The following is a 12,280-nucleotide window of genomic DNA, read 5'->3' as shown; positions in this document are numbered from 1 at the left end:
CCTGGCGGTCTGGGAGGGCACCCCCGCCCCCCGGGGCTGGAGTGCACCGAGGGCACTGCACAGTGTCCCACGCGGGGACCCTGTGGTAAGCCTGTGTCTCCCTGTCTTGCAGGTGGTGCCGGCGAGCGGGAGAAGGTGCCGGCCAACCCGGAGGCGCTCCTGCTCATGGCCAGCTCCCAGCGCGACATGGAGGACTGGGTGCAGGCCATCCGCCGGGTCATCTGGGCCCCGCTTGGCGGAGGTACTGCCCGTAGCTCGCGTGCCCGCCCTCTAGAACCCTTGCCTCCAGGTAATCACGGCCCCTGTCGCCCGGGACTTGCTGCTGTGTCCTGTGTTTCTGGCAAGCTGGCCCTTCTGCTGCCAGCGCTCAAGAGCCACCCGTCCCACTAGTGTCCCGAGCAGGCCCTGGCAGGGGAGTCAGGCTGGCTTTCCGAAAGGGTGCCCTCCTCCCACCAGGGTCCTGGGGCTTCTGAGAGCTTGCCCACTGCGTCCAGATCCCCTGCTGGCTGCTGGGTGGGCGTGAGGGGTCTGCTCATGCAGCTTCACATCAGACGTCTGGGTCTTCCTTCCTTCCCCTCTGCCGGCCTTACTGCAGCCACACGGGGACACTGCCCCGGCCCCCAAACCCACTCCCTGTCCCTGATCTGAAAGCAACGGTTGCTATTTGCTTCCTCCTTTATTCAAAAACATTTATTGGGTACCTGAAACGTACTGGGTCTATTCCAGTCATGAGGAATTTAGTGGTAAACAAACACACCATGTCTACCCTCCCTCTTCTCCGTTCTCTGTGGGAGAGAGACGGTAGACAAGGACACGTGTCTCATGATGGTCGGTGGTGAGAAATTCAACAAAGCAAAGTCACGCTCAGTGGGAGGATGGGGGATGCTGTTAGGTGGAGGGGCCCAGCAGGCTTAACGAAGTGACCAGGACAGCCAGGCCATGCCGGGGAGGAGCATCCCGGCAGAGGGACTGGCAAGTGCAAAGTCCCTGCGGTAGGATCCTGCTAGGGGAACACAAGGCATGGCAGGAGGCCAGTGGGTCCGCGGGAGTGAAGATGCAACAGTGGGGGCCTGAGGTCAGGGAGGAGGTTGCCTGGGCCTTAGGGCCATGGCAGGGATTTCAGATTTTGTTCTCAATGCAATGGGGCACCAGGAAGGCTCTCAGCGGGGAACGCACAGGACCTGACTTAGATTTATAAAAGGCCCCTCTGGCTACCCCATGAGGAGAGAGCCATAGGGGGGACAGGAGTGGACACAGCAGGCTGGGATGGTCACATGGCAGTCTCGTGCGGCAGGCATGGTGCCGAGTGGTCAGCTGCAGGGCGTTCTGAAGGTGGGACTGCCAGGTTTTGCCCGCAGTCTGGATGTGGGGTGCGAGAAAAGGAAAGATGGCTCCCAGCCATACAGCTGCTACCTCTGCAGGCTGGCGTCCATATGATGTCACCGTGAAAACAGCTTTCATGATGGGATCACCACGCTGGGGGCAGCCAGCACACCAACTCCGTGGTCAGAGTGGACACCAGGAGCCTGAAGGCTGGCCGGGTTCTGACCACACAGCCATGGACATCCTCTCTTTCCTACCGTGTTTGGCACATAGTCCAGGCAGGGACAGACCCTCACCTTCGGGGACTCTGAGCCCATCTCCTGGTCTGCAAGCCCCCTCGGCCGAGCCTGTTCCTTCACTCCTCCCCTCACCAGCTCTCCTCTCCCCTCTGGGCTGTGGCTGCCTGACCACCCTTCACTGAACCATAAATCCCTTGCGTAGAAGAGCCAATATGATGTTGAAAGTTAAATCGTTCTCCTGGGCCTCATAAGTGGTGTCACACTGTCTGCTGTGGCCTCCCTGTCCCTTCATTATCACAGCACATTTGACCCTCAGCCCCAACTTAATGGCCTGGGCAGACCTGTGCCCACCCAGGAATTTCTGCTGCCTTCCATGGGCTTCCTTTGATATGAACCAGTGGAACAGAACAGAGCCCAGAAGCAGGCTCCTATGGAGCTGGACTGTGATTTCCGACAGGTGGCACCTTCAGGCACCAGGGAAAGGAGAATGTCGTCATCATGATCTTGGAGTAGAGAAAGATTTTGTAAATGGGTTATAAAGAGCACTAAGCTACTAGGAGAAGATCGATAAATGGTATGACAGAAAATGAGCATCTATTCTTTAAAAAGCGGATTAGGAGAAGGAAAAGACAAGCTGGACGTTAGAAGAAGAGTTTGCAATGCGCACGACCATCAGACCACTCGCTCCCCAAACTCCCGCACAAGATAGAGAAGCCAGCAGACGCCTGGGCAAGAGACTTGAACTTCCCCAAGGAAGAAACCCTCATAACCAGTGAACATAGGTAACAGCGCTCAGCCTCGTCAGCAATCAGGGAAATGCAAGTTAAACCACAGCGTGATACTTCTACTCCCCCACCAGCATGACTGAGTGAAAAAGACAGATGGTTTCAAGTGATGATGAGGATAGAGCTACAGACACTTGCACATATTGCTGGGGAAACCGTGTGGCACTGTCTGCTGAAGCTGATGCTGTGCTCACCTGTGTCCCAGCAACTCCACACAAGACATGTCCCAAATAGAAGCATGTGCACAGGTACTCCAGGAGTCTCGGACACCTCGGGTGTTCACGGCTGCCTTGCTGAGGGTGGCCTGGTGCCAACCCGAGTGCCCCGCAACAGTGCGGTGGATGAATGACCGTGACTCAGTCCTGCAGTAAACTCTGCGACAAGAATGAACCAACTACAGCTGCCCCAGCAACATGCATGGATCTTAAAGACAGTGTGGGACTAAAGAAGCTAAACAGACAAACCCAGAAAACATGCTGTGCGATTCTATTTAGATAAAGTTGAAATACAGGGCAGAAGTAAACTATATTTGTGGATAGAGAGGCAGCAAAAACATAAAGAAAAGCAAAGAAAGGAATGCCCTGAAAGTCAGGATAGTAGGGAGGAGGGAAGAGGTGAAGATGAGGTTGGGGACAGGCATAAGGTTTCTGGAATGTTCTCTAGCTTGACTTGGGTAGTAGTTACATAGGTGTTCCTTTTACAATAAACGTGCTCATCTGCATGTTTATGCTTTACATACTTTTCCGAATGTGTGTATACTTCAGTATATAAAGGCTCATAAAAATAAATAAAACAAAGAAGAGGAACTAGGCATGAAAGGGGCTAGATAACTTGCCCAAGACGATACAGCCAGTTGGGGAGCAGAGCTGAGAAACTAAGGCGGATGTTCGGACCCCAAAGGCTGTGCTTTGTCCTGGCCGAAGTGTCCCGTCCAAGAGCAGCACTGGCCACACGTCCGTCTCCCTCTCTGCCTGTTCACGACGGGAACCCTCAGCAGAATCTCACGTGGGACCCAGGCTCGCCCCTCCCCCAGGCCCGGTGTTTAGCCGCCCTCCCAGCCTGTGTGCTGACGGACCCCTGAGCATTGAAACAGGAACTGCCATCAAAGGCGCTTATCTCCTTTCTCCCAGAAGCACAGAGGAAATGCAGAAATCCCAGGAGTTAGCAACCCTGGACGTGTCTGGGCAAGCATGGCACTCGCAGGTGGGCTCAGGCAGCCCCTGAAGGTTTCTTGGCAGAACAGTTATTAGCCTGGGTCCCTGGAAAAGGAGGCTTAGAGGATCAGTCCTCCTCTCGCTGTTTCATAGCGGAGCCAGTGAGCCCTTCAGCGTGTGTGTTCTGGCAGCGGGCAGCGTGCCTGCCGCAGCGGCGAAAGCCCAGCCTTCCCCGCGAGACGACAGCACCAGGCCGAGGGTCAGAGGAGCCTGTGCTGCTGACCGCCTGCCCAGATGTGGCCCAAGTGGAGTGCGCATTCATTCAGTCGCTCACGCAGCCAGTCTGCCCTGGATCCGGGGGCTGGGGAGACAGCAGGGAGCAGGACAGACAAGGCCCCTGCCCTTGTGAGCTCGTGTGCCAGTAGAGGAGGCGGATGACCGGCACACTGAGCAAGCCACCGTAGGTGAGACGGTGGTGGGCGCAGCAGAGACAGAGGAGGCAGGGAGGGTGAGCTGGAGTGACAGGGGGTCGGAGTTTGGCGACTTTGGAATAAAAGAGATGAAAGGGTGAATGACAGCACAGGCAGAGGCAGGCGCTCCGCGTTGGAAGAGCAGCAGGAGGCCAGTGTGGCCCAAGTAGAGTGGGCGAAGGGGAGGGGAGGAGAGCGGCCAGAGAGGGAGTGGGGCCTTGTCATCATGGTGGGGCCAGTGGCGCCCTGTGGTTTGGAACAGAGAAGTGGCAGAGCCTGACCCAGGTCCTACCAGGATCCCTCTGGCTGCCATGCTGAGAATAGACCAAAGGGGGGCGAGGAGGAAGGGAGGCCAGTTAGGAGTGACTTTCCCAACAGTGCAGGTCAGAGTGAGGGCAGCCTGGCCCCTATGGCGGCGGCGATGAGAAGTCATTGAATTCTTGATTTATTCTGAAGGTTGAGCCGGTGTTACTTTCCAGCTGGGATGGACAAGAGGTGCATAAGAATGAATGAGAGAAGTAAAGGGTAATTCTGGGGCATTTTTATTTAAGCAACTGGAAGGATGGATTAGTCTTTAACTGAGATAGGAAGACCACAGGAAGTGCAGTTGTTTGGAAGGAAGATCTTAGTTTGAGATACCTATCAAATATTCAAGTTTAGATGCCAGGTAGGTAGGTAGGTATTTAAGTCTAGAGGTCAGAGGAGAGGACTGGGCTGGAGAGAGAGTTTGGGGGCCACAGGCACACAGGTGGGGTTTGAAGCCAGGAGGCTGGATGACACACCGCAGAGGGGCTGGGAGGGAGCCCTGAGAGGGAAGGGGTCTGGAGCCAAGTGAAGAAGGAGCAGCAGGGATCCACTACAGCAAGTGCTAGGGATAGATCAGCCAGAGGGGGACTGAAGTTGGGCACATTCATTGATGACTTGAGCAAGGGTGGCTTTGGTGGAGTGCTGGGCATGGCCTGAGAGTCGTGGGCATGGGACAGGATAATAGGAGGGGAGGTGGGGTGTGAACATAGCCAACTCTTCCAAGCAGTTTGCTGTGAAGGGAAAGAGAGAAACAGGACAGCAGCTGGAGGGGAAAGTCACGAAAAGAGGGAGTTTGTTTATTTTTTAAGTTGGAAGACCAAACAGCATTGCAAAAGATTGACAGTGCAGGAGGGAGAGAGAATTATTGCTGGAGCACCCATATCTCTTCAGATATAGATGCAAAAATCATCAACAGAATACTAACAATGCATTGAATGCAAAGAGTTATACACTATGACCAAATGAGATTTATCCCAAGATTGCAAGGGTGATTTAACATCTGAAAATCAATTAATGTAATACCCCCAAAAAGGACAAAAACACCTGATCATCTTAGTAGACTCAGAAAAAGCATTTGATAAAATCCAGTACCACTCAATGATAAAAACACTCCAAAAACTAGGAATAGAAGGGAACTTAGCCTGATAAAGATCATCTACAAAATCCCCACAGATAATATCATATTTAACAGAGGAAGACTGGATGCTTTTCCTCTAAGATCAGGAACAAGACAAGGATTCTTGCCTTCACCTCTTCTATTCAGCATTGTACTGGAGGTTCTAGCCAAGGCAATTAGGCAAGATAATGAAAAAAACAATGCAGCCAGATTGGAAAGGAAGATATTAAAGTATCTTTATTTGCAGATGACATGGTCTTGTATATAGAAAATCCTAAGAAATCCACTAAAAAACTATTAGAACTAATAAAAAATTCAGTAAGGTTGCAGAATACAAGGTCCATATATACAAATCAATTGTATATGTATACGGTAGCCATGAGCAAACTGAAAATGAATTAAGAAAATTTCATTTACAATAGCATCCAAAAGAATAAAATACTTTAGGGATAAATTTAACAAAAGAAGTACAGAAGTTATACTCTGAAAATAACATAGCATTGTTGAAAGAAATTGAAGAAGAACTAAATAAGTGGAAAGACATCCCATGTTCATGGATCAGAAGACGTGATGTTGTTAAGGGACCAACACTCCCCAAACTAATCTCTGAACCTCGGTGCCCAGTTCAGGGAAAATGACCCCAGGAGGACACACGGGGCAGCACCTCTTTGCCATCCCTTTCTGAGAGGAGAGAGAATGGGGACAACAGTCACGTGGTCCCCAGGGCTGCCTTGGCATCTGGTAGGTTCTTGAACATGTGCAATCCTTGCCTGGGTATCTGGAGAGATCTGCAAGGCCCTCAAAGCCTGGAATTTTCTGTGCATGGGAAGGGACTTAGCCAAACCCATTGGATTGAAGTGTGAGGAGGCAGGGTGAGGCTTTGGCAACAGGCTTGGTCTAGGTGTATTCTTCCTCTGTCACTAGCTTGCTGTGTGGCCCTGGGCACACCTCTTACCCTCTGAGTCCTTGTGTGCAAAATGGGAAAAATAGTATCTTTTTTTATAGGATTGTCATAGAATTAAGAGAGAAAATGGGCATATAATGCTCAGCACTCTCTCAGCACTAAGTAGTTTTTATTCATTCAAAAAATGCTTATTGAGCATCTGTGATGTGCAGGCAGAGGACACAGCAGAGAAGAAAACAGAGTGTTCAGTGGACATTTCAGTGGCATTAAGCCTACTCACATTGTTGTACAGCCATCACCACCGTCCATCTCCGGAACTTCTTCATCTCTCCGAACCAAAACTCTGTCCCCATTAAATGATAACTCCCCATTCCTTCCTTCCCCCAACCCTGGGCTACTACCATTCTACTTTCTGTCTTTATGCACTCGACTGCTCTAAGTACCTCCTGTGAGTGGAATTATACATATTTGTCCTTTCCTGACTGGCTTATTTCACTTTGCATGATGTCCTCAAGTTTCATCCACGTTGTAGCGTGTGTCGGGATTCCCTTCCATTTTGAGGCCAAGTAATTTGACACGGTGTGGACGTGCCTCACTTCGCTCCTCCACTCAGCTGCTGATGGACGCTGTGTGCTTCCGTGCTTCAGCCAGTACGAATAGCGGTGCTGTGAAATCAGTGTGCAGGCATCCCTTTGAGTCGCTGCTTGCAATTCTTTTGGGTATGTACCTAGAGGTGTGGGATGGGTGGATCATAGGATAATTCTATTTTTAATTTTTTGAGGAATCTTCATACCATTTCCCACAGCAGCTGCCCCATTTTATATTGCCACTGGCAGTGGACAGTGTTCCAATTTCTACATATCCTCACCAGCACTTTTTGTCTTCTCTTTTTTGTTTTTGTTTTTATAATGGCCATCCCAGTGGGTGTGAAGTGGTATCTCATTGTTCAGACAAAGTGTAGAAAGAGGGGAGAGAGTGAGCCACAGGGAAGTCTGGTGGAAGTGTGCCACACAGAAGTCACAGCTTTGGCAAAGGCAGGAGAACATCTGATAGGATCTAGAACCAGAGCAGAGGCAGAGGGGCTGGAGGGACTGGGGGAGGGGACAGATGGGAACCAGAAGGTAGCGGCCTCCTGCGCCCCTGTCAGGACCCTGGCTTTTACTCTTAGGTAAAACGGGAGAGGGGCATTGGAGGGCTTTGAGCAGAGGATGTCGTGATCTGATACATAGTTTGAGGACAGCTCTGACTGCTGGCCCAGGAGGTGCAAGGGGAAGCCGGAAACATATTTGCAGTAATCCAGACAAGAGAGGGGGTGCTTTCATTGTGGACGGGGAGGTGACAGTGATCAGATTCCAAATCTGTTTTGCAAGTGGGACCAATAAGCTCTCCTGGATGTGGGTGCGAGGAGGGAGCAGTGAAGGCTGACTCCAGGGTGTCTGGCTGGGTGGCTGGAGGACAGAGCTGTCATGAACTGCGAGGGGAGGACTCAGCACGGGGCAGGTTTGGGAGACTGTGGCAAGGCCACAGCTGTTTGAACATGTCCGAGTCTGAGGTGTCTTTGAGTCATTAAAGCAGTGGAGATGCAGAGTGGGCAGTTGGACAGGAGTCTGGGGGGCGGGGGTTAGAGCTCAATAATTAGTAGTGTGGTAACTATTCCACCTACGGGCCCTTGGCACCACCAAGCACAGCCCAGAAGCTGTTGGTCTCAGCCTTCCTGTTGGCAGCCCAGGGCAGCAGTCCTGGGGCAAGGAGCCCAGCTGGGGAATGGTGTCCCTGCCCAGAGTGACTACAGGGGACACGAGGGGCCAGGCAGCAGGCCTGCGACAGTCATTGGACCTGCGCTGCCCAAGCCTGCTCCAGCTGGCTGTGCCTGGCTCTCACAGGCTCCTGGAGACTTGACTCTGTCCCCTAGGAGCTGACTCCCCTGCCCTCGTGGGGGAAAGGAGAAGGGAACAGAGACAGCTCCCTGAGGCCACAGGGCAGGACACCTGACATTGAAGAAAATCCAACCTTGGGACAACTTGGCAGGACATAACGCAACCCTGTTAGGCAGCTGGCAGTGGTCATCATTTGCTGGAATGACGTTTCCAAACAAGCCCTGGAGGCACAATGAGATACAGAGTGAAAGGTCACTGGACCCAGGCCAGGCTGGCAGTGGTGAAGCCTGAGTTCCTAGTGGACCACTTCTTCCCAGCACTGCATGATCCATGTCCCGCCCTGCCCTACTAGGAGATTCAAGACAGAGTCTGATCTCCAGTTCCTGTGAATGTCAGCCTGCTTGTGGCCTTTCTTGGCAGCCCTTCCAAAAAGGAAGAGAAAGGACTGTTGCTGATCCTGGCTGGACCTTAGGTCACTAAGCCAACAGAAGGGACACTTGAGCCCAATTCTGGTGCCCCAGCCTATTCTAGTGGGCCCCAAGGGTCCACATGCCCAGGTGGAGGAAGAGATATTCCCATAGGCCTTGGACCCTGTCCAGGCTCATAGAGGGCAGGTGTGGCCTCTTCTGGGTATAGGGATTGGTTCACGGCACACTTGGGCCTCCTTCCCTGCAGCCCTCAAGGCTTCTTTCTACAAGAGCCCCAGAAGCCTAAGAGCTTGGACCCCCAAGGGGAAATGACCTCCAGCTACAGCCCCTACTGATGAGCTGCCGCGGAGCTGGAGGCCGGCTTGTTTACCAGACCAGGAAAACGAGGGCCAGAGCCGCTGCCTTATCTTGGGAGAGCCTGGCAAGCCAGCCGGGGTGATTTACGGAGGGCTGCTCACCACCGCTTCCTGCAAAGTTCAGGACCCTAACTGTTCAACTGCCTTTAACCACCTTGCTCGTCCGTTAAGTCCTTCCCTTCCAGCAGCTGTGATGAGAACTGCCTGTCAGCTTGGCCAGCCTGGCTTCAGTCTGTGCTAAGTGGAGCTCAGATCCCAGGGCCAGAAAAGAGTTTGCCCCAGTTAGTGCTGAGATGGGAACAAACCCCTGGTGACCCCAGCGTTTCCCATGCTGGGCTCTGCATCCCTACTGGGCCTGCCAATAGCCCTGTGAATTCAGTCCCCTCACCCTCCCCTTTCAGATGAGGAGACAGCAGCAGGGAGGCCCTAGTGATCCAGGTCACAAAGTAAGTGGGAAGCTGGTGTGCCAACCTAGGTCTGCTGGCGCCCAGAGCCCAGGTGCCTGCTCTAGAGACGCCAGGAGGCCTCAGGGTGTCCTGTGGTTGGGATCTCTGGCTTCCAGCTTGTTCCAGGCAGCCTTGGAGGACTTCATCCCACACTACTCTTAGACAAAGGGAGGGAGCTCAGACTTGCCATGGGCTACTGTTGCTCTGGGTTTGATAGCTCTGGAGGGGCAAGCCCAGAGAGGTTCAGCAACTTGCCTAACACCACACAGTGGGGCTGGGAGCAGGGGCAGCCCTGGGGGCAAGCCCATCCGTGGATGCTGTTGCCGAGTAGGCCTCAGAGCACCATGCCTTCTAGATCTGAGTTGTCTCACTGGGGTAGTGGGGGCAGAGTATAACTAAGACTGAGGGCAGAGACAGTCCCTGAGGTCCTGGACCCCAGCCCCAACCCAGGGCCTGTTGGATACAAAGCTCAGAGATGAGAGCCATCCACACTAAAGAGGTCAGCTGTCACCTTTGCTGGTATGAGAGGACAGACCCTCAGGTTCTCAGCTCCCCAGCCCTACCCCAAGAGGGCAATTTAGTGACTACCACCGCACACCCATCCCCAACAGGCCCCGTGGTTAAAAATCACCCCAAGGTGGAGTGGGTGCAGCAGGGCCAGGGCTTAACTGGGAGCTCATCCATCGTGGCAGTGCCTGTGGGAGCTTTCTAAATGGGCGCAGTGCAGACCCATCTGTCTGCGGAGCTCGGGTGGGCTGGAGGGGGTAGACTGGTAGGTCCAACTCTGACCACGCAGGTGGGGAACCGAGGCTTGGAGGGGAGAAAGCAAGTCAGTGGCGGAGCCCTCCTGCCCCCCCGAGAGAGTCCCACCTGCACCCAGCGTAGGCAGGTGCCTCTACTGAGCCCTCCGCCCCTTCTCTTTAGCGTGGACAGGGCTGCTCAGACCCGCCGGTCCCTGGGCCATGGGGACACCCAGGCTTTGCTGGTAGGTTTAGGGCACCATGAACTGCCCTTCCCATCTTTATGTCTACCGGAACTCTGGGAAGGCAGAAAACTGTGTCGCCCACCCACACTTAGTGTCAGGGCCAAGATTAGGCAGCCTGCCTGGCCTGGGGCACAAAATTTAAGGGGGCAGCAGAGAACTGAGTCATCAGGATAAGTATTTTATTGTAGTATTTTTTAAATGAAAATTGATGCAAAACAATCTATTGTGCTAGGTTCCTATTGCTGCTGTAACAAATTGCCACAAATTTAGCAGCTTAAAACAACACAAAGTTATTCTTTTCCAGTTCCAGAGATCAGAAGTCAGAATCTAGTCTTCTGGGGCTAGAATCAAGGCGTCCACAGGGTTGTTTCTTCTGCGGGCTCCAGGGCAGAATCTGGTCCTCGCCTCTCCCACCTAGAGGCCGCGGCTGTGTCACTCCAGTCTCTGCGTGTGTCCTCACCTCACCTCACCTCTGCCACCTTCTTCTGACACCCTCATGATTATACCGGCTCACACAGCCCTCGTCACGTCCACAAAGTCCCTTTTACAGTGTAAGGTAACCTAGTCACAGGGTCCAGGGATTAGGACAGAGACATGTTGGGGAGAGCGCACTATTTATTTAGCCGATCACATTCACGATAAAAAAGATAAGAAAACTGGAAATAAAGACAGGGTGCATGGATGAGATTAGGGTGGCGGGAGTGAGACACTCAAGGCCTGTGCAAGTGCAGGGGCTGATCCTGTTTTTATTTTAAATTTTGATTTTTGTTCATCATGGATTTTTTGCCTTAATTTTTATTCTTAGCATATTGCGATAAAATATTTATCTTGGTTACTGAGGTTTTGGGTACCTCTTCCATTTTGCACCTGTGGTGAGCACAGCTCTTGCCCCACCCTAGGCCAGGCTCTACTTGGAGCAAGAGGCCACCAGCCCTGCACACCCAGCTTGAAGATGGGCCCCACCCCCTCCAGCCCCAGGACCCCTAGGTCCCTCCCTTACAGGATTCTGCCCACGGAGCCCTGGGACCCCCGTGCGCCCTGCTGTTGTTGCACAGCCCCCCAGCGTTGCCTCTGCCCACCTGCCCTCCTGTGTGTGCTGTGTACCTCTTCCAGACCGCCCCTCCCCCGGTCCTCACACTTGGAAAGTATGGACTGTGGGCTCTTCTCCCAGTCCTCCCCTCAGAAGAACCCAGGCTGTACAGAGAGCCAATTTAGGTTTGAATGAAGATCCATCACTTACCAACGGTGTAGCCTCAGGCAAACCACATAACCGAATGGGGAGTCAATACTTGCTCTCAGGGCTGCTCATGGAGATACCGTGTGTCGAGTCCAAACCACCTCCTTGGCACTAGGGTGCTGCCTAGGCAGGGCGGGGGCCAGGGGGGCCTAGAGCCCGGCCCCTAGAGCCAGCGGCCTAGCTTTCCGTCCCGCTGGCCCGGGACCCACGTCCTGGGCCAGCGTTGCCCCACCTGTAACACCTGCCTCGCAGGCTGAGGGCCGAGTGGACGCTCCTGCAGCCGGTCCTCCGCAAAGAGGAAGGGATTCCTGCGGTGCCTAATTAGGGAAAGGGCGTCAGATGTTTGAAACTGAGCCCTTCCACCGGGCGACTCCGGGCGTGGCATCCCAGGCAAATCCGGGCTCTCCCTCGCCCCGGGGTCCGGGCCCGGGGCGGGCAAGACGCTACCTGCGCGCGTGCCGGGCATTCCAGCCGCCGCCGCGCCGCCGCGCCCGGGCGCGCCATGGGCCTGATGCCGGCCGCGCGGGCCTTCTCCCGGTGCCGCGCCTGCCCGCGGCCGCCCTGCCGCCTGCCCGCCTGCTGCGCGCCCGCCGCCCCAGGTAGGGCGCCCCTGGGCCCGCTGGGGAAGCGGCGATCCGGGCCGGGCCGAGAGG

At 54.0% G+C, this 12,280-nt stretch overlaps 1 protein-coding gene across 6 annotated transcripts in view; it reads left to right on the top strand.

The window, feature by feature from the left end:
• Window positions 1–12,280, top strand: part of ARHGAP22 (Rho GTPase activating protein 22) — a 183,560-nt gene that overhangs the window by 154,169 nt on the left and 17,111 nt on the right. For 4 of the 6 annotated variants that reach the window (XR_011231646.1, XM_069460315.1, XM_069460316.1 and 1 more), the window contains one exon: window positions 113–241. The exons of 1 other annotated variant lie outside the window; for it this stretch is intronic. Coding sequence is in view for 4 of the 5 variants with exons in the window: in XM_069460315.1 (XP_069316416.1) it covers window positions 113–241 (129 nt within the window). In the remaining variant the exon portion in view is untranslated. Of the gene's footprint in view, window positions 1–112; window positions 290–12,280 lie in introns of all 6 variants that reach the window. One more of the 6 variants, XM_069460314.1, reaches the window with a different exon arrangement.

This window comes from Eulemur rufifrons, chromosome 28 (genome assembly GCF_041146395.1).
Source record: "Eulemur rufifrons isolate Redbay chromosome 28, OSU_ERuf_1, whole genome shotgun sequence".
In the NCBI taxonomy this organism is placed as follows: Eukaryota; Metazoa; Chordata; class Mammalia; order Primates; family Lemuridae; genus Eulemur; species Eulemur rufifrons.
Note: the sequence above shows the minus strand (reverse complement) of the source record. Positions and strands in the feature narration are given on the sequence as shown.